The following is a 22,919-nucleotide window of genomic DNA, read 5'->3' on the forward strand; positions in this document are numbered from 1 at the left end:
GTGAAAGGGGCTAATGTCAAGACATGTTGCATCTCAAGGTGGTGCATTTAACCTCCTAAAACCCAAGCATAACTGCTGCGTACATATTCCATTTCCCTTTTTGATTTGTAACTAGTAGCACCTAATAGCAAATAGTTTTTAGTGAAATTTTAAATAATACCAAGCTATAGAAAGTCCAGTGTGCTGTCTGTCTTCACTGGCCTCAGAACAGTTTGAAATGCATATTATTTTCATCCAAATCCTCTGAAAGCATGAATTTCAGATTAAACTAGAGACTAATCTTTTGACTCAAACAGGTTTCAGTGTAAAAACTTAATTAGGTTTCTTACCAGAGGCAGTTTTGTTGGCGTTTCCCTGAGACAAACTCCGCTGTGATCGGCACCATGTTGTTTGGTCACATGATTCCGTATTTCGAAAGTTGAAACCTTTCCTGAGAGCCCAAAGTCTTCTAAACTAAGGTTAGTCGGTTTAAATTAAATTATGTATTGCGTACAACAAAGCCAAAATACAATGCCACGCATGTGTTCGCGGGGTTGCCCGAGGTTAAATAGATGCGGGCAGCAGAGGGCAACATTTCCAGTGAATAATGCCTGTTTGCCACATAAAAACATATTGATATATATGTTGAATTTAATGCACAAGCTGTGTGAACAACAGTTATGAATCATTTCTGGTACTTTTTGTCATTTTGGAGCCAGATTCCCATTCAGTCTCATTATATGGAAAAGAGTGGTCAGTAAAGTTCAGTTCTTCAACATTTCTTCTTCTGTGTTCCATGAAAGAAATCAAGTGAAATGACATGACAGTATATTATGACCATTTACATTTTGGGGTAACTGTCTCTAATTTCCCATGTACAGAAAAAAAGAAAAAAAGAAAACATAAGCTTACAAAGGTCACATGCATCAAAATATTTCAATATCAATATGTGCATAGTGAGTGTAAAGATCAATAAAGGAATGTAAGCCTTTCAAACAACAAACACAGATTTGGTAATTAGATGCTTGTGGAAGAGGTGAAAGGTCATCGCCCATTAATTGTCTTCTTTTACACTCAACAGACATTTATTGTGGGCAGTAAGACTGTTGGTCAGAGGTTGATGCTGTATGTTCAGGATGTGTGGAATAAGTTTGATGTCCTTGCTATCTCACTTTTCATCGCTGGGATGTTCTGCAGGTAATGGCTCTTTACAGTAGTAAGTCCTGCATCTCTGAATGGAATTAGGAGAACATGTCCACTAGGGGGCAATTCTCTATATGTATACAATGAATATGATGAATCACCAGCCACATATAGCTGTGGGGAGATCAGTGAGGAAAATTAAGTTTAATGCAAACACTAAAACTAAATTTTCCTCACCGATCTCCCCACAAGTTATATGTGCCTTTATCTAATTTAATAGGTCTGTATAAGTTATTTATAGGTTTATTAATATTATTTTAACTAATAGTTATTTAGTGTAATATCAGCATCAGCATTTGGAATGTCTCCCCATTTGCTTCAATGACAGCATGAACTCGAGCTAATATGAACTCCACAAGTTTGTGGAAAACCTAATGTTCCCCTTCTGTCGCTCTCTCCACGTTGTGTCAGAGAAGCAACACTAGGGGTCTCTCGAGCGCCGATATTCACCTCTGGACTATGAAAAAAGGCCAGTGAGAGTTGGCAACCAGTATTTGCATGTCCCGCCCCCGGACATACGGGTATTTAAGCGGCGCAAATACGGGAGTTCATTCAGAAAATTTCTTCGGAGCCGATGGTCGTGCATGAACTCTGCTGCGAGTTACACACCAAGTTCCTGTTTTAATCATCTGACGCTCTGCATGCTGTTGGATTTGACGGTGCACAACAGCGGCTTTCTCATTCGTGCACGGCTGTGCATTCTTGCCCCTGGGCGCTTCGACAGCGCAGACAACTTGAAAGAGTTATTCTAAAAGAGTAATTTTCGCTCTAAAAGAGCAAAAAACACAGCGCCGTTGAACGTCCTTCTCAGGACGCGTCTTTTTAAAGACGATTTTCCGCCCCGGTGTAGTTTCTAGATGCGTTGATTCTCCCCACCTCTGACGGCCATAAAAACTGCCTTGCATTCCTGGGTTGCGATCACACGCAGGCAGCGTTTTTATGAATGGTCTATGTTTTCAGTGCGAGAACATAACCATGACAGCATTGCGATCGTAGGCTTTTTCTTGTAGTGAGAAAAAAACGCTTCAGACGCCCCCCACGCCTTGCCTCCTTCCTACGGGATTGAGGCAGGCGCCGCGGGCGATGAAAACGATCTGGGGACAATGACGGGCTCCGTTTTCGCCGGGTAAACCCCCTCGAAACCCCCCGCCTCCCCGGCACGCTTGCTTGTTTCCGTCCGAGCTCGGGATGAGCACTCTCCAATGGGTTATGTTTTCAGTGTGAGAACATAACCGCAGCAGCGTTGCGATCTCTGCTTTCTCTTGTAGTGAGAGAGAGCCATTTCAGCCGCCCCCCGCGCCTCGCCTCCTTCTTACGGGATTGAGGCAGGTGCCGCGGGCGATGAAGAACGATCTGGGGAGAATAACGGGGTGCTTTCGCCGGGTAAATCCCCTCGAAACCTCTCGCCTCCCCGGCACACTTGCCTGCTTCCCGCGAGCTCGGGATTAGTGCGCGGCCTACCGTCCGGTCCCTCGAGCTCCCCGACATTTGGATGATGAAATCACCGCTGCATCAGCGAGCGTAACAGCGGCGTCGGATGCGGATAACTCGCCTGGGCCGCCACCTTTTGGGTCCCTGCCCAGTCTGAGCCTGACGCACGAAGGTCCGCTATGCTTCCCCGGGCTTAATTGATTCCACGGGCATGTGCGCCGCTCACGTCCGCGCCCCCCCGGATCCCTTCCCGGACATGCATGACGAGCTGAGCAAGCCCAGCTTCCTCGCTCCTCCGCTCTCGCTACCCTCGGTGGTAGAACGGTCCCAGACCGCTCTCCCCTGCACGCCATGGCCCCCTCCTGCAAGTCCACCGGGCCAGGGCACTCCAAAATCTGCACTTGGGTAGTCCTGTTCTTGATGTGCTGCAGGAACCGCACTCAAACAGGCGATGGCCACTCCGTGGTCTAGAAACGCAACGATGGACAGGCAGTATAGGAGGCAGTCAAAGCACGCTTTCTCAAACGCCCCCGTCTCCCAGTTCCGTCCATTCGGCGACGCCACTTGACGACTTCGCCCAGCAGTCCTCAGTGGTGAAGAAACAGACAAAGGCTATTTTCACACATCTTGCCCTGACGCAAACCTGCCCCCAGGGGCCATGCCCTGTCTGCTCGCCGAGGGTGTCCTCCTGCGGCTTTCAAAGAAGAAAGAAAGTGGTGCTCTGCCTTAACTAACAAGTGAGTGGGCCCAGCTCTCAGCCCCAGCGTCGAGCTCCCCGCGGAATTTGGACGCCCATCGTCTCACGGACCCCCTTGAGGACCCAGAAGGCTCCCAGGCGCCCCTGAGATGACCGACCCAGAGACCGAGACAGTAGCTCCGGAGCTGGTAAGACCACTCCGTCCCCCGGTGGAGGGCCGGAAGGAGAATTTTTATCGATAGAGCTATTTTCTTGTTGTCTCTGGGTCACATGGCCCGCAAATGCCGTTCTCACGGCACTCTGCTTTCAGGGCTCAACAGTCCCGGCTTCCAGGACGCGGTGCCCCCGCCCTCAGCCCCACGACTGTTCCCTGGCCGGCCGGTTCAGACGAGTTCAGAGGACGCCAGCATTAGACCTCCTCCTCAGACACGAACCCGCCCCCTGCCGGGTGTGCGGAAGGTAAGCGCTTTGAGTTTGTTCTCAGCACCAGAGCCTCGGGGTGCCATGTTGCCCCCCGACGCCGCATTACCTGTTCCGCACCGCTGCGAAGCCCCACCGGGTACGTCCAAAAAACTCGTCCCCATGGTGCCCCTTGCATGGTGCATAGAGGCGTGGCTTTCACTGCCCAACCCGTCGCGATGGCTGCACCGGACCATTCGACTCGGTTACGTAATTCAGCTTGCCATGTCTCCGCCCCCCTTCGTGGGCATTCGTTTCTCTGCAGTGCACGACAGACACGTTCAGTCCCTGCGTGAAGAAATCGCCTCCCTTTTAATCAAGGATGCGATAGAGCCTGTCCCTCCAACCGAAACGAAGAAGGGTTTCTACAGCCCTTACTTTGTTGTACCCAAGAAAGGCAGCGGCTTATGACTGATCTTGGACTTGCGAGTTTTCAATCGGACCTTGTCCAAACTCCCGTTCAAAATGCTCACCCAGAAAAAATTCTATCTGGCGTCCGGCATCTAGATTGGTTCGCAGCGGTAGACCTGAAGGACGCATACTTCCACGTCTCGATTCTCATTCGACGGCCAGGCGTATCAGTACAAAGTCCTCCCCTTCGGCCTGTCTCTGTCCCCTCGCGTCTTCATGAAGGTCACAGAGGCGGCTCTGGCCCCGCTCCGAGGAGCTGGCATATGCATACTCAATTACCTCTACGATTGGCTCATTCTGGTCTCCTCGAGGGAATTACAATGCGCACACAGAGACCAGGTGCTCAAACACCTCGGCCGTTTGGGGTTTCAGGTCAACTGGGAAAAGAGCAAGCTCACCCCGGTCCAGAGCATCTCTTTTCTCGGTTTGGAGTTAGACTCAGTCTCAATGACAGCACGTCTCTCCAACGAGCATGCCCAATCAGTGCTGAAATGCCTCGCTTCCTTCAAGCCAGGCGATAACAGCGTTGTCGGATGCGGATAACTCGCCTGGGCCACCACCTTTTGGGTCCCCGCCCAGTCTGAGCCTGACGCACGAAGGTCCGCTATACAGCTCCTGGGGCATATGGCATCCTCCGCGGCGGTTGCGCCGCTGGGGTTGATGCATATGAGACCACTTTAGCACTGGCTCCAGACTCGAGTCCCGAGACGAGCATGGCGCCGCGGCACGCACAACGTTAAAGTTACCACTGCCTGCCGCCAAGCCTTCAGACCCTGGACAGACCTCTGCTTTCTAAGGGCAGGAGTACCCTTGCAGCAGGTGTCCTGACGTGTTCTGGTTACGACCGACGCCTCCAAACTGGGTTGGGGCGCCGTGTGCAACGGGCGCGCAGCCGCAGTCCGGTGGAACCGAGGCCCACTGCGCTGGCACATCAACTGCCTAGAGCTGCTGGCTGTTTCTCTTGCCCTGAAGAGTTTTCTTCTGTTAGTTCGTGGCAAGCATGTCCTAGTCAGGACAGACAGCACCACGGTGGTGGCCTACATAAACCGCCAAGGCGGAGTAAGCTCCCTCCACATGTCACAGCTCGCCCGTCGTCTCCTCCTTTGGAGCCAGCAGTGACTCAAGTCGCTGGGCGCCACTCACATCCCCGGCAACCTCAATGTGATAGCGGACGCGCTGTCAAGACAAAGCTTGCCCGGCGGAGAGTGGAGGCTCCACCCCCAGTCAGTTCAGCTGATTTGGGACAGGTTCAGCAAGGCCCAGGTAGACCTGTTTGCCTCCCAGAAAACCTCCCACTGCCCGCTCTGGTATGCCCTCACAGAGGCTCCCCTTGGGACAGATGCTCTGGTGCACAGCTGGCCCGCGGGGCTGCGCAAGTACGCTTTTCCCCCAGTGAGCCTTCTTGCACAGGTGCTATGCAAGGTCAGGGAGGACGAGGAGCAAGTCACTCTGGTGGCCCCCTACTGGCCCACCCGGACGTGGTTCTCGGATCCCATGCTCCTCACGACAGCCCCTCCCTGGCAAATTCCCCTGAGTGTGGAGCGGAGGGGGGGCGCGGCCGATCAGAATATCGCGCGCCCGGTCCCCAATCGGCCTGATGAGGCGCGCGATGGATAAAGGCCGCCGGTGACGATGGTTCGAGAGAGAGAGAATTATGGGCATGTCCGTCGTGTGTGTGTTTGTTTATGTGTTTTGGTTTAAGTTTTCATTAAATTATCATTTATATTGACAAGCCGGTTCTCGCCTCCTCCTTTCCCATCCTTTAACTATTTTACATTGGTGCCGAAAGCCGGGAGGGAGGAGGGATGCCCGTCGCAGAGTCCTCGACACTGCCGTCCACCCTGGGGAGCGCCGCTGCCATCTTCCGGGTGACGGAGTAGCCCGACCGCCCGGATGCGGGGAACGGTCGTCGTCCGCGGGGCAAATGGGGACTGGATAACCCGACTGCCTGGAGCGAGGGAGCCGCTGCCGGGGCGGAGGAGTGCCCTGCCGTCCTCGAGACGCGGAGGGGTCGAGGGAGACCGCCGTCCGCGAGGGGAGGAGGGAATACTCTCCGACCGCCCGAGCGGTAGAGCCGCTGCCAGGGGCGGAGGAGTGTCCCCATTTGCCGCCAGAAAAGCGGAGGCGCTGCTCTGCCCGCTGGGGGTCGAAGGTGTCACCGGTTTGCCCGGGTTGGAGCGGCTGTCGTCCGCCTGAGTGTGGAGGAGTGTTCGAGGACCACGCTGACGGTACATCGGAGAACCGGTGAGTGAGTTTTTTCTCTCTCTCTCTCTCCCTTTCGCACCGTGTTGGCCTTTTCCCTCGCCTATTTTGTTGTTTGTTTGTTTTTTTCTCCCTCCTCTCCTCCCAGGGTGAGGAAGGCGGGATGACCACGCTGGACGCAAGATACACCCCGCCCCAGGGATGGGGGTACGTCATGCCGGTGGCACCCCGCCTGAGATAACGCCGGGAGGAGTGTGGAGCGGAGGGGGCGCGCCGATCAGAATATCGCGCGCCCGGTCCCCAATCGGCCTGATGAGGCGCGCGAGGGATAAAGGCCGCCGGTGACGATGGTTCGAGAGAGAGAGAATTATGGGCATGTCCGTCGTGTGTGTGTTTGTTTATGTGTTTTGGTTTAAGTTTTCATTAAATTATCATTTATATTGACAAGCCGGTTCTTGCCTCCTCCTTGCCCATCCTTGAGCTATTTTACACTGAGGAAGGATCTTCTTTCTCAGGGACGGGGCATGCTCTGGCATCCGCACCCAGACCTCTGGAACCTCCATCCGCACCCATGAACCTCTGGCCCCTGGACGGGACGCGGAAGAGCTAGCCGGCCTACCACCGGCCGTCATAGACACTATCAACCAAGCCAGAGCCCCTTCGACCAGGCATCTTTATGCCCTAAAGTGGCGTCTGTTCGCAGACTGGTGTTCTTCCTGAGCCGAAGACCCACAGAAGTGCGCGGTTAGGTCAGTGCTCGTGTTTCCACAGGAGAGGCTGGAGAGGAGGCTGTCCCCCTCCACCCTCAAGGTGTATGTCGCCGCTATCGCGGCCCACCATGACACGGTAGACGTCAAGTCTCTTGGTAAGCACGACTTAATTTTCAGGTTCCTAAAAGGTGCCCGGAGGTTGACTCCCTCCCGGCTTAACCTGTTCCCCTCCTGGGATCTCTTGTTTGTCCTCACGGGACTCCAGAGACCCCCCACTCAGTTGGACTCAGGGCCCGCTGTCTCAGGACAGCCCTGCAGATCGCGCATGCCTCCATCAAGAGGGTCGGGGACCCGCAAGCGTTCTCTGTTAGCGACTCTTGCCTGGAGTTGGGTCCGGCAGTTACTTCCATGATCTTAAGGCCACGACCGGGCTATGTGCCCAAGGTTCCTACCACACCCTTCAGGGATCAGGTAGTGAACCTGCAAGCGCTTCCCCGGGAGGAGGCAGACCCAGCCCTTTCACTGCGGTGGCCAGTACGTGCTTTACGTATCTATCTGGACCACTAGACGCTCTGAGCAGCTCTTGTCTGCTTTGGGGGACAGCAGAAATGGAACGCTGTCTCCAAGCAGAGACTCGCCCACTGGGGAGTCTCTGCTCCTGCATCAGCAGTTCACGTGCAGGGCTCAGCGCATGACACTTTATAAGTGGACCCCTAGTGTCGCTTCTCTGACACAACGTGGAGAGAGCGACAGAAGGGGAATGTCTAGGTTACGTATGTAACCTCCGTTCCCCGATGGAGGGAACGAGACGTTGTGTCCCCTGCCACGTCGCTGAGCCGAGCCACTGTTGTAGCTGGACCATTTCCGGCTCCTCAGAAATATACTGAATGAACTCCCGTATTTGCGCTGTTTAAATACCAGTATGTCCGGGGGCGGGACATGAAAATACTGGTTGCCAACTCTCATTGGCCTTTTTTCATAGTCCAGTGGTGAATATCGGCACTCGAGAGACCCCTAGTGTCGCTTCTCTGACACAACGTCTTTTTCCCTCCATCGGGAACAGAGGTTACATACGTAACCTAGACGATTCATGTCATCCAGCATGAATTGAAAATGTTCCAAAAGAACATCTTGTCATGAACATGGTCAATATCACATATTTGTTTATATGTTATATTCATATATTATGTTCATATATTTTTCAGTATCCTAAAACCTTTTGTTTATTTCCAGGTTTTTATTTGTTTTTTTAGGGCTGTCAGTCGATAAAAATATAATCGAATTAATTACATGGTGTCCCGATTCATTAATCATGATTAATCACATATACAAATATTTGCTGAGAAAGCCCCTCATATAACAATAACTCAATATATAATGATTATACATATTTATATCAATATATAATTATACATAGTTATCTTTAAATATAAAACAATGATATATATATATATATATATATATATATATATATATATATATATATGTATGTATTCAGATAATTAAAATGCTTTACATTCTTGTAACAGAAGAGTTAATCATTGATAAGACAATACAAAAAGCGGCTTAAGAATACAATGTATTGTTTACTACCATATTACTGATCCTTCAATCATTGGCATACAGTTCACAGCAATCCATTTCACAAGTGAATTTGTAAATCAGTTGGAGATTTATTATGAGGGCTTGTTTAAGGATCCGTCAATTTACACCTACGTCAGACGTCTCGGTTTGTTGCGTCATAAACATAAAATGTTTAGGTCACTGTTTCAAGTTAAATATAGTTTAATACTCAATCTTTAAACACATCTTGAGATCCCTTAGATTGCATAAATGCGGATTGGATTGACATACCACAATTTCAAGCTACATGTTTGATTAGAAGCTGTGAGATTTCCTCACTCAGTCTCTCGGAAATGTTGTGAGGGGTCAAATCCTCACCCCTGTATGTATGTGTTCCTCAATCACTCAAAAAAAAATTAAGAAAATTAAAAATGGTCAAGCAACTTATGTTGAACCATTTAAGATGGATTAACCCCATCAGAAGGGATGAATTGAGTGGACTGACATGTAAATGTCAAAATCTTGTGACGATTTCTGACAGTCTTTTAGACAAACATATATTTATTTTTTACTTACAATAATCAAGTAACTTAATCATAAAATATGTAAATTATAAAACAATTTGAAAGTTATATTCACTGTCCTCTTGGCTCAAAAATCTGAAGGGGCATGTTTGAATAGGCATGATGCTTCTGATTTCCTTCCTAATTTTTTATTTAATCAAAAACATATGATTCAGCCTTCTCAAAAATAGCTATTGTTGGTGCAAGTGTTACAATTTAGCAATTTTTAATCAAAACTTAGAGGTGAGCATTATTCTACATTTTTGTGTCCTGGATTCATGTGTGTATGTGTAAATGTGTCTGTCTCAGGATGTTCAGTTGGTCATTCAACATGGCACGTGGCATATTGTGCATGGACTACATGGTCTTCACACTCCGACTCATTCACATTTTCACCATTCACAAACAGCTGGGCCCGAAAATCATCATATTGGGCAAAATGGTGAGGTGACCAACTTCAGTGAACTGAAAAATGTTAAAATATACAATGTCCAAAGTATAACCATAACTTAAACATTATACAGTATGTGATAGCATGAATCTGTGATCTGTGATTTAAATAGTTTAATATCCTTGTCTGTGCAAAGTTATATGTAATTTCCAGTTAACCTGATAACCTGCACGCAACTTTGACAAAGACATGAGTTGCACATTTCTGCATTATTTTCTAAATTAATTTCTGTGGCAATTGGCAGCAGGTCACATAAGCTGTTGATGGAGCTTAACTTGTTTTAAACCCCCCCAAATTCCTTTAATCTGAAGAGATCTTAATGATAAAGTTTCACTGGGGGTTAGTGAATTTCTATCATTACTTATGTTAAGTTGTTAAGACTGTTAAGAGTTGTTAATGTTAAGACTGTAAAAATCAGCCAAATATCAGTCAAAATAAATAAATAAATAATAAAAATAAAAAAAATGTTCTCTGGAATAATTTTATAATCAAGTATCATTTCTCTTTTCTTTCTGTTTCGGGGTACATTTTCTTGAACAACAGATGAAGGATGCATTTTTCTTCTTATTCTTTCTGGCTGTGTGGCTGTGTGCGTATGGAGTGGCCAATCAGGCTCTACTGTACACATATGATCCGAGACCTGATAGGGTGTTTCGACGGGTGTTGTACAGACCCTATTTGCATATATTTGGACAGATTCCTGTGGAGGAAATAGACAGTATGTTAATTTCTTACCATGAATACTAAGACTATTTTGCAGTGTTTTTGTTGGCATACACTGACTCAGATGTTTTTCTGTGTGTGTGTGTTAAGCTGGTAAATCCTGGGAAAGGCACTGCACAGATAATCTGACGTTGATTAATGAAGGAGAAGAGCCATGTAGAGATACCAGCCACAACTGGCTTGTGGTCATTTTGCTGGTTATCTTCCTACTGGTCACCAACATCTTACTTGTCAACCTGCTCATCGCCACATTCAGGTATTCATCTCTCTGTTTATCCATCCTACCAGTTTAGCCAGTGTTCTACACAGTGAAAGTCATTTTCTTCTTAATCAGTGTGTTTAAAATAAATTTTTTACAATTTACAGTTTAAGACCTTGAAATAAATCTTGAAATAAGGTAATATTTCTTACCCTGTTAGAAAATAATTGTTTCTGGTTCTGCGCATAAACCTCACAATTATTTTTTTAGATTTAAGCTTAAAGTAACATAAAATTGCAAAGTGGGGTAAGAAAAACAAAGATATATTCTCTGACAAAAAGTTTTATTTTCAAGCAAATGTATTTTTTTACAGTGTATTCATCCACCTATCTGTGTATTTTGAAAAGGAAAATTCTCTCCTCTTTGTGTCTGTCTCTGCAGCTACACCTTTTCCAAGGTTCAGGAGCGCAGTGACACATACTGGAAGTTTCAGCGTTATAATCTGATAGTGGAGTATCATTCTCGGCCAACTCTCGCTCCACCATTCATCATCTTGTCCCACATCAATCTCTTCATCAAAAGAAACTTACGCAAAGTGCCATCGACCAAAATCCACCATTTTGGTAAAGTTACAAAATTATTACAACCAGGCAGAGCAACTTGCTTAGTGTTTGGTAGAGACCACCAAATATAATTTTTACCCCCACTACAATACAGATTATTTTTATGTTATGCAGAAAACTACTTAAGGGTTAGTTGCTTGTAATTGTGCATAAGTGACTATTATTACTATAGTAAATACATATAATAATACATAATATGTGTAACAAGGACACATTAAAATAAAGTGTTACCTTTATTAGAAATACTAAATTATAAAACAGAAACAGGCATTATATAATTGATTTTTGGGGGGATCTGTCAAACTGTTAAGCTATGTGTTTCATACTTGAAAATAAATGACTATTATGTAAAAAGAGTAACTTATGCAGAAAATACATTAACGCTGATGTGTAATTTCTACATCAATAGTGCCACTAAACGGAGTTTCAAACAGTAACTTTTTCAAAAATATTCCAAAAAACACCCCTGTCTTCCATTGGTTGTACAAACTAATAGTCTCACGCAAAATTAAACAATGGGGCAATGTAGCTGTCTCAGGCTGGTGAATGTTTTGGTAGCGCCACAGTGTTATACTTTTAGGTGAAACCAATCTACTTATAGATATATTAACCTGGGACATGTGAAAACATTATGACAAAAAAATTCACACATCAACTTTGTGTAACTTTCATTACCTGTGAATATAGTTGTTGGCATACAGTACTGAAGTGACTTATTTATTATAGCGCATCTGGAAAGTATTCACAGCGCTTCACTTTTTCCACATTTTGTTATGTTACAGCCTTATTCCAAAATTGATTAAATTCATTATGTTCCTCAAACTTCTACAAACAATACCCCATAATGAAAACATGAAAGAAGTTTGTTTGAAATCTTTGCAAATTTATATATAAAAAGAATGAAAAAAAAATCACATGTACATAAGTATTCACAGCCTTTGCTCAATACGTTGTTGAAGCACCTTTGGCACCAATTACAGCAAAGATTTTTTTTTTGTCTAATGCTGTGGCACATCTATTTTTGGTCGGTTTCTCCCATTCTTCTTTGCAGGACCTCTCAAGCTCCATCAGGTTGGATGGGGAGCATCGGTGCACAGCCATTTTCAGATCTCTCTAGAGATGTTCAATCAGGTTTAAGTTTGGGCTCTGGCTGGGCCACTCAAGTACATTCACAGAGTTGTCCTGTAGCCAATCCTTTGTTATCTTGGCTGTGTTCTTAGGGTTGTTGTCCTGTTGGAAGATGAACCTTCACCCCAGTCTGAGGTCCAGAGCATTCTGGAGCAGGTTTTCGTCAAGGATGTCTCTGTACATTGGGGCATTTATCTTTCCCTTGATTCTGATTAGTCTCCCAGTTCCTGCCACTGAAAAACATCCCCACAGCATGATGCTGCCACCACCATGCTTCACTGTAGGGATGGTATTGGCCAGGTGATGAGCGGTGCCTGGTTTCCTCCAGACATGATGCAATGAGTTCAATCTTTGTTTCATCAGACCAGAGAATTTTGTTTCTCATGGTCTGAGAGTCCTTCAGGTGCCTTTTGGCAAACATCAGGTGGGCTGTCATGTGCCTTTTACTGAGGAGTGGCTTCCGTCTGGCCAATCTACCATACAGGCCTGATTGGTGGAGTGCTGCAGAGATGGTTGTTCTTCTGGAAGGTTCTCCTCTCTCCACAGAGAAATGCTGGAGCTATCAGAGTGACCATCGGGTTCTTGGTCACCTCCCTGACTAAGGCCCTTCTCCCCCGATCGCTCAGTTTGGCCGGGCAGCCAACACTAGGAATAGTCCTGGTGGTTCCAAACTTCTTCCATTTACGGATGATGGAGGTCACTGTGCTCATTGGGACCTTCAATGCTGCAGAAAATGTTCAGTACCTTTCCCCAGATCTGTGCCTCGATACAATCCTGTCTCGGTTGTCTACAGACAATGCCTTGCACTTCATAGCTTGGTTTGTGATCTGACATGCACTGTTAACTGTGGGACCTTATATAGACAGGTGTGTGCCTTTCCGAAACATGTCCAATCAACTGAATTTCCCACAGGTCGACTCCAATCAAGTTGTAGAAACATCTCTTTTTTTTGTTTTTTATTTTTAATACATTTGCAAAGATTTCAAACAAACATTGTCATTATGGGGTATTGTTTGTGGAATTTTGAGGAAAATAATGAATTTAATCCATTTTGGAGTAAGGCTGTAACAACAAAATGTGGAAAAAGTGAAGCGCTGTGAATACTTTCTGGATGCACTGTATATTGTAGAACAATTAACAGTTTAAGAAGAAAAGTGTATAAGTAGAATAGCTGTAAATAATATATATATATATATATATATATATATATATATATATATATATATATATATATATATATATATATGTATATATATATATAGATATATATATATAGATTGTAAGATTTGGAAGGAGGACATGGTAGGCGAGTTGCTCCTCTCAGGTAAGGATTTTTAATCGACCTACTGCAGTGCTCACAGCTTCACAACAGTGACTCTTCAGCTTCACAATAATAGTTTACAGTCTCACAATAACACTCATATATATATATATATATATATATTCATATACACAGCATCACAATCGTTCAGGCCCCAGACTCTCTCTCCCGACTGCTGGTGACGTGGGTCGTTTTATCCGCTCTCCCCGTGCTCACTGGAATTAGAGACAGGTGTTAGATATAATTTAGCTCAGGTGTAAGTGCCCTTACCGCTTCTCTCTCTCTGGACGGGCACTTGACCACGCCCCCGCTGCCACATAGATATATACATACATACATACATACAGAGTGCATTGAAAAAGTATTTGCCCTCTTCCTGATTTCTTCTGTTTTTGTGTATTTTTCATACTAAATTGTTTTAGATCTTCAAACGAGATACATCATACAACAAAGGCAACAGAGTAAACACAAAATACAGTTTCCAAATATTTGTTTTTATTGAAGAAAAAGGTTATCCAACACCTATATCACCCATGTGAAAAACAAACTGCCCCCTTAAACTTAATAGCTGGTTGTGCCACCTATAGCAGCAACAACTGCAACCAAACGCTTCCGATAACTGGAGATCAATCTATTACAACGCTGTGGTGGAATTTTGGCCCACTCTTCTTTGCAGAACTCCTTTAGTTCAGCCACATTGGAGGGTTTTTGAGTAGGAACTGCCCGTTTAAGGTCCTGCCACAGCATTTCAGTCAGGTTCAAGTCAAATTTTAATTTAGCTTTTTATTAGACATTCAGAGGTGGACTTACTCATATGCTTTGGATCCTTGTCTTGCTGCATAATCCAATTGCATTTGAGCTTCAACACAGACTGATGACCGGACGTTCTCCTTTAGGATTTTCTGTTAGAGAGCAGAATTCACGTTTACCTCAATTACTGCAAGTCGCCCCTGTCCCTGAAGCAGTAAAGCCTCCCCACACCATCACACTGCCACCACCATGCTTGACCGACTGTAGGTATGATGTTCTTTTTGTGGAATTTTGTGTTTGATTTACATCAGATGTAACACCTGTCATACAAAGAGTTCCACTTTCGACTCATCAGTCCACAGAACATTCTCCCAAAAGGTTTGAGGATCATGAAGGTTTGTTTTGGCAAAATTCAGACAAGCCTCAATGTTCCTCTGGGTTAGCGTTCGTTTTCAACTCACCACTCTTCCATGGATGGCATTTTTGACCAGTGTCATGAACAGTGACCTTTATTGATATGAGAGAGGCCTGCAGTTCCTTGGATGTTGTCATTGGCTTTTTTTTTCTTTACCTGCATGAGTATTCGCTGTGCTCTTGGAGCTATTTTGGAAGGTCGGCCACTTCTGGGAAGGTTCACTACTGTGCCAAATCTTCTTCATTTGGAAATAATGGCTCTCACTGTGTTTATTTGGAGTCTCAGAGCCTTTTAAATACATTTGTAATCCTTCCCAGGCTGATGTATTTCAATCCCCTTTTTCCTCAACATTTCTGGAATTTATTTTGACCGTGGCATAGTGTGCTACTGGGTGAGACCTTTAAGCCAAATTCATGCTGCTGAAAAAGTTCTATTTAGGTGTTGATTTGGTTGAACAGTGTTGGCAGTAATTCTGCCTGGGTGTGTTAAGTCCAGCTGAACCCAATTGTGAATGCAGTTTAATAGATTTTGGAATTTAGTAACTAAGGGAGAAAATTTTTTTTCACACAGGCCCAGTTGGTATTGGATAACTGTTTTGCTTCAATAAATAACATTATCATTTATAAACTGTATTCTGTGTTTACTCCGTTTGCCTTTGTTTTATGTTAGATTTTGTTTGAAAATATATATATATATATATATATATATATATATATATATATATATATATATATATATATATATATATATATATATATATATATATATATATATATTTTATGTTCTATATATATATTCATTTTAGTCTATCACTAGTATTAAGGAACTATGCAATTCCTCAAAATGTATTTTAGATTAATTATGTCAATTGATTTAATGTTTATGTGTCTTTCATTTTTCTTTTTAAATAGCCTTAGATTTGAAGGGTAAAGAAGCTAACAATTTGGTGAAATGGGAGACCCTGCAGAAGGAGAACTTCCTGGCTATCGAGTACAAAAAACAAAAAGGGACAGACTCTGAGAGGCTAAAACAAATGTCTGCCAAGTGAGTACCCAACCAATGCAAACTTTTAAAGAGTTAATATAAAAAATGTGAGTAGAAAAGACTGCAAAAATGGCTTCTACAAATTCCTAACATCAGACAGATACATTTACATCTTTACAGTGCAGTTTTAAAATAAATTGCGATTTGTTACTTGTCTGTGAGCTTGCTTGTGTGAATAATCCAATGTTATATCTTAGATGTTCAGAACACAATTTGTGGTCCAGAAGGAAAAGCATGCTAAACAAATGATCATAAATATATATTATCGACTATTGATGATAAATATTATACATCATTTTGACACTTTCTAATGACTGATTGAGCTTCTAGTCCACTCAGATATGGAGGACTAAACATGCATAAATAATAAATGAATAAATGTAATAATACAAAAATAAATAAAGGAATCAATGTCTTGATAAAACAAATATAATTAGTTTTTAATTAAATTTATTCCTTAATTTATTATTGTATGACTTTATTCCTTTATTATTTTCTATATTTATTTTTAACTTTATTTTTTATTCTTTTTAGCTTTTAATTATTTATTCATTTATTTTGCATATTTTTTTATTTATGTGTGAAATTATTTTTAATATTTATTTATTCCCACATATATTTATTTCCATATTTATATATTCCCATATATATTTATTTATTTATACATGTATTTATTTTTACTTTTCTGTGTGCAACATGTAAATGAGGGAGGCGGTCCTTGCGGAGCTCCAGTGCATCATTGGTCGATAGCTCAATAGTATTATCGGAAGCAGATGGATGTCCCACCTCAGCACCCCCTGACTCGCACAGATTTTGAATATACAGGGAAAGGTTTTGCAGAGATTTTAACAATCCAGGATGTGCTTCTAAATTCATACCGGCATACAGCTCTCCTAAACCATCAATAAGCACCTCTACTCTAAATGAAACATTTATTTGATGCGTGATTATCCACTTCATTAGCATGGCGCGCAACTCTCTAGATATATGTGATGCGTCAGTTATAGATTTATATACATGCATAAACGATCAGGGAAATTAAGCATGGTTGTATCTTTTACAAAGAACAATCATAATAACAGAAAACAATATTATGGATTTGCAGGCATCAAAATATGAAGTTATATACACAGAAAAAAAAGAAAAGGACAAGGTTAAATCATATCATTTATGAAACTTGCTAATTTTGTGGATTTGTTGAAGAAACAGCTCCCCATTTATTTTGTGATTTTAGTGTAACCAATAAATCTCGGATTGACTTAAGCTCTTATGATTTTAGCCCCACAAATAGCTGTAGTTTACACGCGATATGTCTATGACCTAACGTCACATCAAAACAAGTCAAGAGTAATCGAGCACACGCTTCAATCTACAATAAGCCAATGGTAAGCAGGACCCGCCCACATCATTATCATACAAGAGACAGAAATGTAAGAATAAATACAAAAATAAATACATGTGGGAATATTTAAATATAGAAATAAATACATGTGGGAATAAATAAATATAAAAATAAATGAATGCATAAATAAATAATTAATTAAAAAACAAAAAAAAACAAATGAAAGAATACATTTTTTTTAAAGAATAAAAATAAAAAGAGAAAATAATAAATAAAAAGAGAAAATAATAAATAAAGGAAAAAAAAGTCATACAAAAATAAATTCAGGAATAACTTTAATTAAAAACGAATTATATTTGTTTTATCAAGACATTTATCCTTTTTATTTTCTTATTACATTTATTTATTTATGTATTTATTTATTATTTTGCCTCCATACTCAGAGGCCAAGATATTCCATGAAACAGTGGGGTTGGTGCATGAACTGGAAATTAGACTGAATGTCTATGGACGAGCACATCTGTGAGGGCTTAAATGCGTTAAAGTGCCACCTACATTTCAGATTGGTGTTTTGTGATGGAAGCTGATAGTAGTGGATAAAAATAAGACTTGTTTGAGTGAGGTGGAGTGAACAGAACCAGAATTACATGCTTGCTAATTTAGGGAAAAAAAAGAAGTTTGTTTTATTTTTGATTCCTCAAAGCATATACTTTTATGAATAATTGTCTTTTTATTTTATTTGAGATGTATGCATTGAGTACAGTATATGTAAATGGTGAGCTTTAAAATTTGAGTGTGAAAAATTGTTAAAGAGGTTAACAGATTAACAAAAGCAAATAAGGTCTTACAGTACAATGTTATAAATACAATGTTGTTTCTTTGAGATACTGCAGAATGTTGACGTGTCTATCTTTGTGCATGTTGCAGAGTGGATGGTGTTCTCAAACAGGTTGCAGAGATCAGAGATATTGATCGCAGACTGAGAACACTAGAATCAGATGTAAGAGCACATGCTGTGATATCTATATTAAACTTGATATGTAAATCTGCAGTTCAAAGCTAAATACTCACCTATATGCAGATGGAGTTCTGTACATCTTCTCTTCAGTGGATTATGGAAACTCTGTCTCAAAGCAGTGGAGCAAAGACCAGCAAAGTGCACCCTACTCGAAAAGGTACTTCTGCTTTTTGTGTCACATTCATAAGTGATGTTCACATATACATGATCTGCTGTGACAAAGCGATTGAATGTCATGCATTTCAAATGAGAATTGATTTTTGCCAACGTGAGTGACAGCGGCCCTTTACTCTGTGAGAATGTGCATTGACAAAGTTGAGAGGAGTTTATTTAAGTGAGCAATGACATGTGGTGGGGACTACCAATGGGAGTGAAGACATTAGAGTTCATCCAATCTGTCTCCTCTGAGATTATGTATTTGAGTTTAGGCAAGATGGAGAAGTTAAAGGAACAGTTTACCCAAAAATTTAAATTTACCCTCATATCGTCCCGAACCAATTTATCTTTTTATATTCTGCAGAACACAAAAGGAGGAATTTTAATTGAAGCCCCATTTGCTGAATTCAAGACAATGACAGTTGATAGTGACTACATTTAAATCTTCTTAAAAAACATTATATAGTGTCAAAAAATAGTATGTGGACCATTTGGAATTAGCTGGTTTTCTGTAATAATTGGTCAAAAATATGATCTCATCTTCATCAAAATCACAAAGTATAGACAAACAACAATGTGCTTAAGCTAACAACAAACAAACAATAATAATCTTTCATGTCTTTATTAAACACATTCACAGTGCTGTGGAAAAAGTAAGTGAACCCTTGGATTTAATAACTGATTAATCCTCCTTTGGCATCAATAACTTCAACCAAGCATTTCCAGTAGCTGCGGATTAGACCTGCAGAATGTTAAGAAGGACTTTTGGTAACTGCTTCAGCTCAACCATATTCTTAGGATGTCTGGTGTCAACGTCCCTCTTGAGTTTATTCCACAGCATCTCTGTTGAGTTAAGGTCTGGGCTCTGACTGGGTCACTCCAAAAGCCATTCTGAAGTGGATTTACTTCGATGTTTAGGGTCACTGTCCTCCTGCCTCACCCAACTTCTACTGAGCTTCAGCTGGAGCACAGCCACCCTGACATTTTCCTGTAGGAAATATTGATATAATTGGGAATTAATTTTTCTCTCAATGATGGCAAGCAGTCCAGGCCCCGAAGCGGCAAAGCAGCCCCAAATCATGATGATCCCTCCACTGTACTTCACAGTTGGGATGATGTTTTCATGTTGGTATACGGTGCCCTTTTTACCACATATGTTATGTTGCATGTTCTTCCCATATAATTCAACAGTGGTTTCATCAATCCACAAAACATTTTCGCAGTAGCATTGTGGTGTAACAAGGTGGTATTTGGCAGACTTCAGGTGTGCAGCAATGTTTTTGTTGGAAAGTATAAAAGACTTATGAACAGAGATGTTAACCAGTTCCAATGATTTCAAGTCTTAAGCTGTCACTTTAGGGTTCTTTTTTATATATATTTATTTTTAACCTCATTGAGCATTCTGCGGTGTGCCCTTTGAGTCACCTTGGCTGGACGGCCACTTCTAGGGAGAGTAGCCACAGTAATGAATCATCTCCATTTATAGACGGTTTGTCTACCTGTGGACAGATGCATATCTAAGATGTTCAAGATAACTTTGTAACCCTTTCAAGCTTCAAGCAAAGCAACAATTCTTGATCATAGGTCTTCTGAAATCTCTTTTTTGTGAGGCGTGGCCAATGTCAGCAGATGCAAACTCAAAATGTCAAAGTAGCTCTAACCCACACCTCCAATCTCGTTTCATTAATTGGAGTCCAACTTCTGACTCTAATTAGCTTGGGGTTCACATACTTTTTCCCAAACTAAACTGTGAATGTTTGAATGATGTATTCAGTATGTACAAGAACAATACTTTATGACAACAATTTGTGTGTTATTCGTTAAAACAGATTGTGTTTTTTCATTATTGTGGCTTAAGTGAAGTTCAAACCAGGTTTTAAGACAAATGTATACAGGGTTCACATATTTTTGTTGCCACTGTACAGAAAATGCATCATATTTCTGATCAGATTTTCAAAAGCTGTGTCCAATTGTGCAGTCCACTATTAACATTAGTGCATCTAGCATTAGGAACACCTACTAGCGGCTAACAGTCTAGCAACCTGTGCTAAAATCACTGTATGTGTTAACGGACCATTAGGCTATAAGTCTTAAATACATACATTAGTGAATGCATTTGACATTCACTGACAGTCAGAAGATTGTATTACATTTTGAATATAAACTGATGTGGTTTTGGTTCATCATCTTTCCCACAGCTGTAATTTCAGCCTCTCTTGAGAAATGAAAAAGAGCCTTCTTCCTGTACTCTGTTGTCCCACACTCTCCCGGACACATAAACCAAGAAGACGCAGAAAGCCAGTGAAAACAGGGGTGGTGACTTGTAAAAAATAAACTGACTGTATTGTTCTGCTTTCCATTTTTAAATCGGTCATCCTGGCCTTTTTAATGGCTCTTTCTACTCTTGACAGTTTAGTACTCCCAGGTGACCTGTCTTCTTTTCCATCTGAATGTGGAAAGGCACAGAATGTCGTGAGTTTATTGTACACTCAAAGGTCAATTATGTCATGTTACATTTATAGATGAATCAAATGAGCATGTTCTTAAAGGAATATTGTTCTTAGGTTTACATCTTTTTAAAGTCAGAGTGTTATTCTGTATTGTACTTATAGAATCTGATTTATAAAGCTAATGAAGCATAATTTATATGAATAAGAAATATGCTTGTCCTGTGTTTTAATTAATGTCTTTAAAAAAAAATATAAAGTAGTGTGGCTTAAAAGCAGCAACTGGGAACAAACATACTGCTCTTGTGCGCTTTTAACATACATTTACATCATTGTTCAATTTAGGTCAGTTACTGTTTGTGAACGAAAGACCTCAACAATTTGCATTTATTATGTAATTCTTGTAATAATATTACAGTGCATGCAATGAGTTCAGTGTTTAACAGAGTTTATTGTGTTATGTTTATTATGTTAATGACAGAGAATATTACTTAACATACAAAATTATTTAAATATCTAGCGTTTCTAGCACTCAGATATAAAAACCAAACAAAGCAAACTTTGTATTGCCCTTTAAGTACGGCAATGCATGTTTACATTTAAATGTGTTTTATCTCATGGTATTTTTCAAACCTTTTTGTAAAATTCTACTGTAGTTACATCCACTGAAACTGTAGTTGCATGCTGTTAACAGTGTTTTTTGTGGACTTTGTTGGGAATTTATATCACATTTTTATTGTGTTTTTATTTAATTTTGCTATTGTTTTTTAGACTACATTGTGATTTTTAATACAATTTCTGACACCATAACATGTAATGTCTTTATTTAAAGGACTGTAATGTTTTGGCAACCTCATCATAACTGAATCCGCAGCTGAGACAAGAGAGATAGACTGCATGAACTGCATTGCAATTTTGCCTCGTATTTCAGGGACAACGATGATCCTTCTCTCTTTTCCCTCCACCCCAGCCCCCACTCCTAAAATATTACAAAACTAGAACTATGCCCATATTCTCTGGACTAAAGTAGACTAAAGCAGTGATTCCAAACTGTACATGTAACATAGGGATATTAAGCAGGTTCCATATGGTACTTGGAAAGATTCAGATTTTGCTTTATTTAAAGTTGTTTAAATTAGATTTCTCAATAGAAAGTTTCTCCATGATTTCCTCTAAAACTGTCATAACATAAGCCAAACAAGCTCACAAGTCCGCATTTCACACACATAATATATTATTTTAGTTAAAATGTTAAAAATGGAAATAATGGCCACATTTTAAAGGTTAGTTAAGTCAAAACAGTTTTTATAATTTTTTGTATTCAATTTTCCCTCATGTTGTTTCAAACACTTAACCCTTGTGCATCCTTGTGGACATTTTTGGCTTTTTCAGTTTTGTTTTTTTGATAACTTTGTCTGTGTTAATGCTAACTGCATAAAATTTTCCACAGGTGTGAATTTTTATTGGAATTTTAATATTTCACCCTATTTTCTTTAAAAAAATATTTTTTTGCACTAGTTACACAAAATAATCCCACTTAGCGTCGTTTTGGACAAAAATGGCACATTGAAACCCATTAAAACTGCGATTTTTAATCCCAGTGCCATAAAATTATGCAATCTTGTTTAACATGCTTTCATTATATTTTTACCAGATCGTGCCATTTTTTCAGGTTTGGCATATCATCGCTTTTGTTGTTGTTTTCTGCTGTTTTTGGCTTATGCATAATATAGAGCCAATTAGATTTATGAATATATAATTGTGTGAGTGTGTTGGTATGGATTTCAGAGTGTGGTTTGTATGTGTCTGAGGCTCTAATAATAAAAATAAAAAAAATTCTGTTTAGCATTTATTAAATTGAAAATAATTATAATTATTATATTTTTTATACAAAACAACAGTGGCATTATGTAAACAAACCGGCGTTTAAAGTGTTAAAATTCTGAAAATAAATGAATGTTTGGTAATTATGATTAGAGCTGATGCTGGTTAAAATATAAGTCAGTGAAAGTAGAAAAAAATATTATTCTATAATATTTTTATGACACTTTTTTGACATGGCCATTTTTGTCCATTATGGACCT

General features: G+C 41.3%; 1 protein-coding gene across 2 annotated transcripts in view; it reads left to right on the plus strand.

Annotated features, from left to right (window-relative positions):
* LOC127627034 (transient receptor potential cation channel subfamily M member 4-like) overlaps window positions 1-21,636 on the plus strand; it is a 60,126-nt gene extending 38,490 nt beyond the window's left edge. For both annotated transcript variants that reach the window (XM_052103236.1, XM_052103237.1), the window contains exons 20-28: window positions 1,061-1,176; window positions 9,528-9,660; window positions 10,213-10,387; window positions 10,483-10,648; window positions 11,033-11,214; window positions 15,740-15,872; window positions 18,142-18,214; window positions 18,296-18,389; window positions 20,587-21,636. In XM_052103236.1, coding sequence (XP_051959196.1) covers window positions 1,061-1,176; window positions 9,528-9,660; window positions 10,213-10,387; window positions 10,483-10,648; window positions 11,033-11,214; window positions 15,740-15,872; window positions 18,142-18,214; window positions 18,296-18,389; window positions 20,587-20,615 — 1,101 coding nt within the window. In that variant the 3' untranslated portion in view covers window positions 20,616-21,636. The remainder of the gene's footprint in view (window positions 1-1,060; window positions 1,177-9,527; window positions 9,661-10,212; window positions 10,388-10,482; window positions 10,649-11,032; window positions 11,215-15,739; window positions 15,873-18,141; window positions 18,215-18,295; window positions 18,390-20,586) is intronic.
* The last annotated feature ends 1,283 nt before the right edge of the window (window positions 21,637-22,919 follow it).

The sequence above is a fragment of the Xyrauchen texanus genome, chromosome 33 (assembly GCF_025860055.1).
Source record: "Xyrauchen texanus isolate HMW12.3.18 chromosome 33, RBS_HiC_50CHRs, whole genome shotgun sequence".
Classification (NCBI taxonomy): domain Eukaryota; kingdom Metazoa; phylum Chordata; class Actinopteri; order Cypriniformes; family Catostomidae; genus Xyrauchen; species Xyrauchen texanus.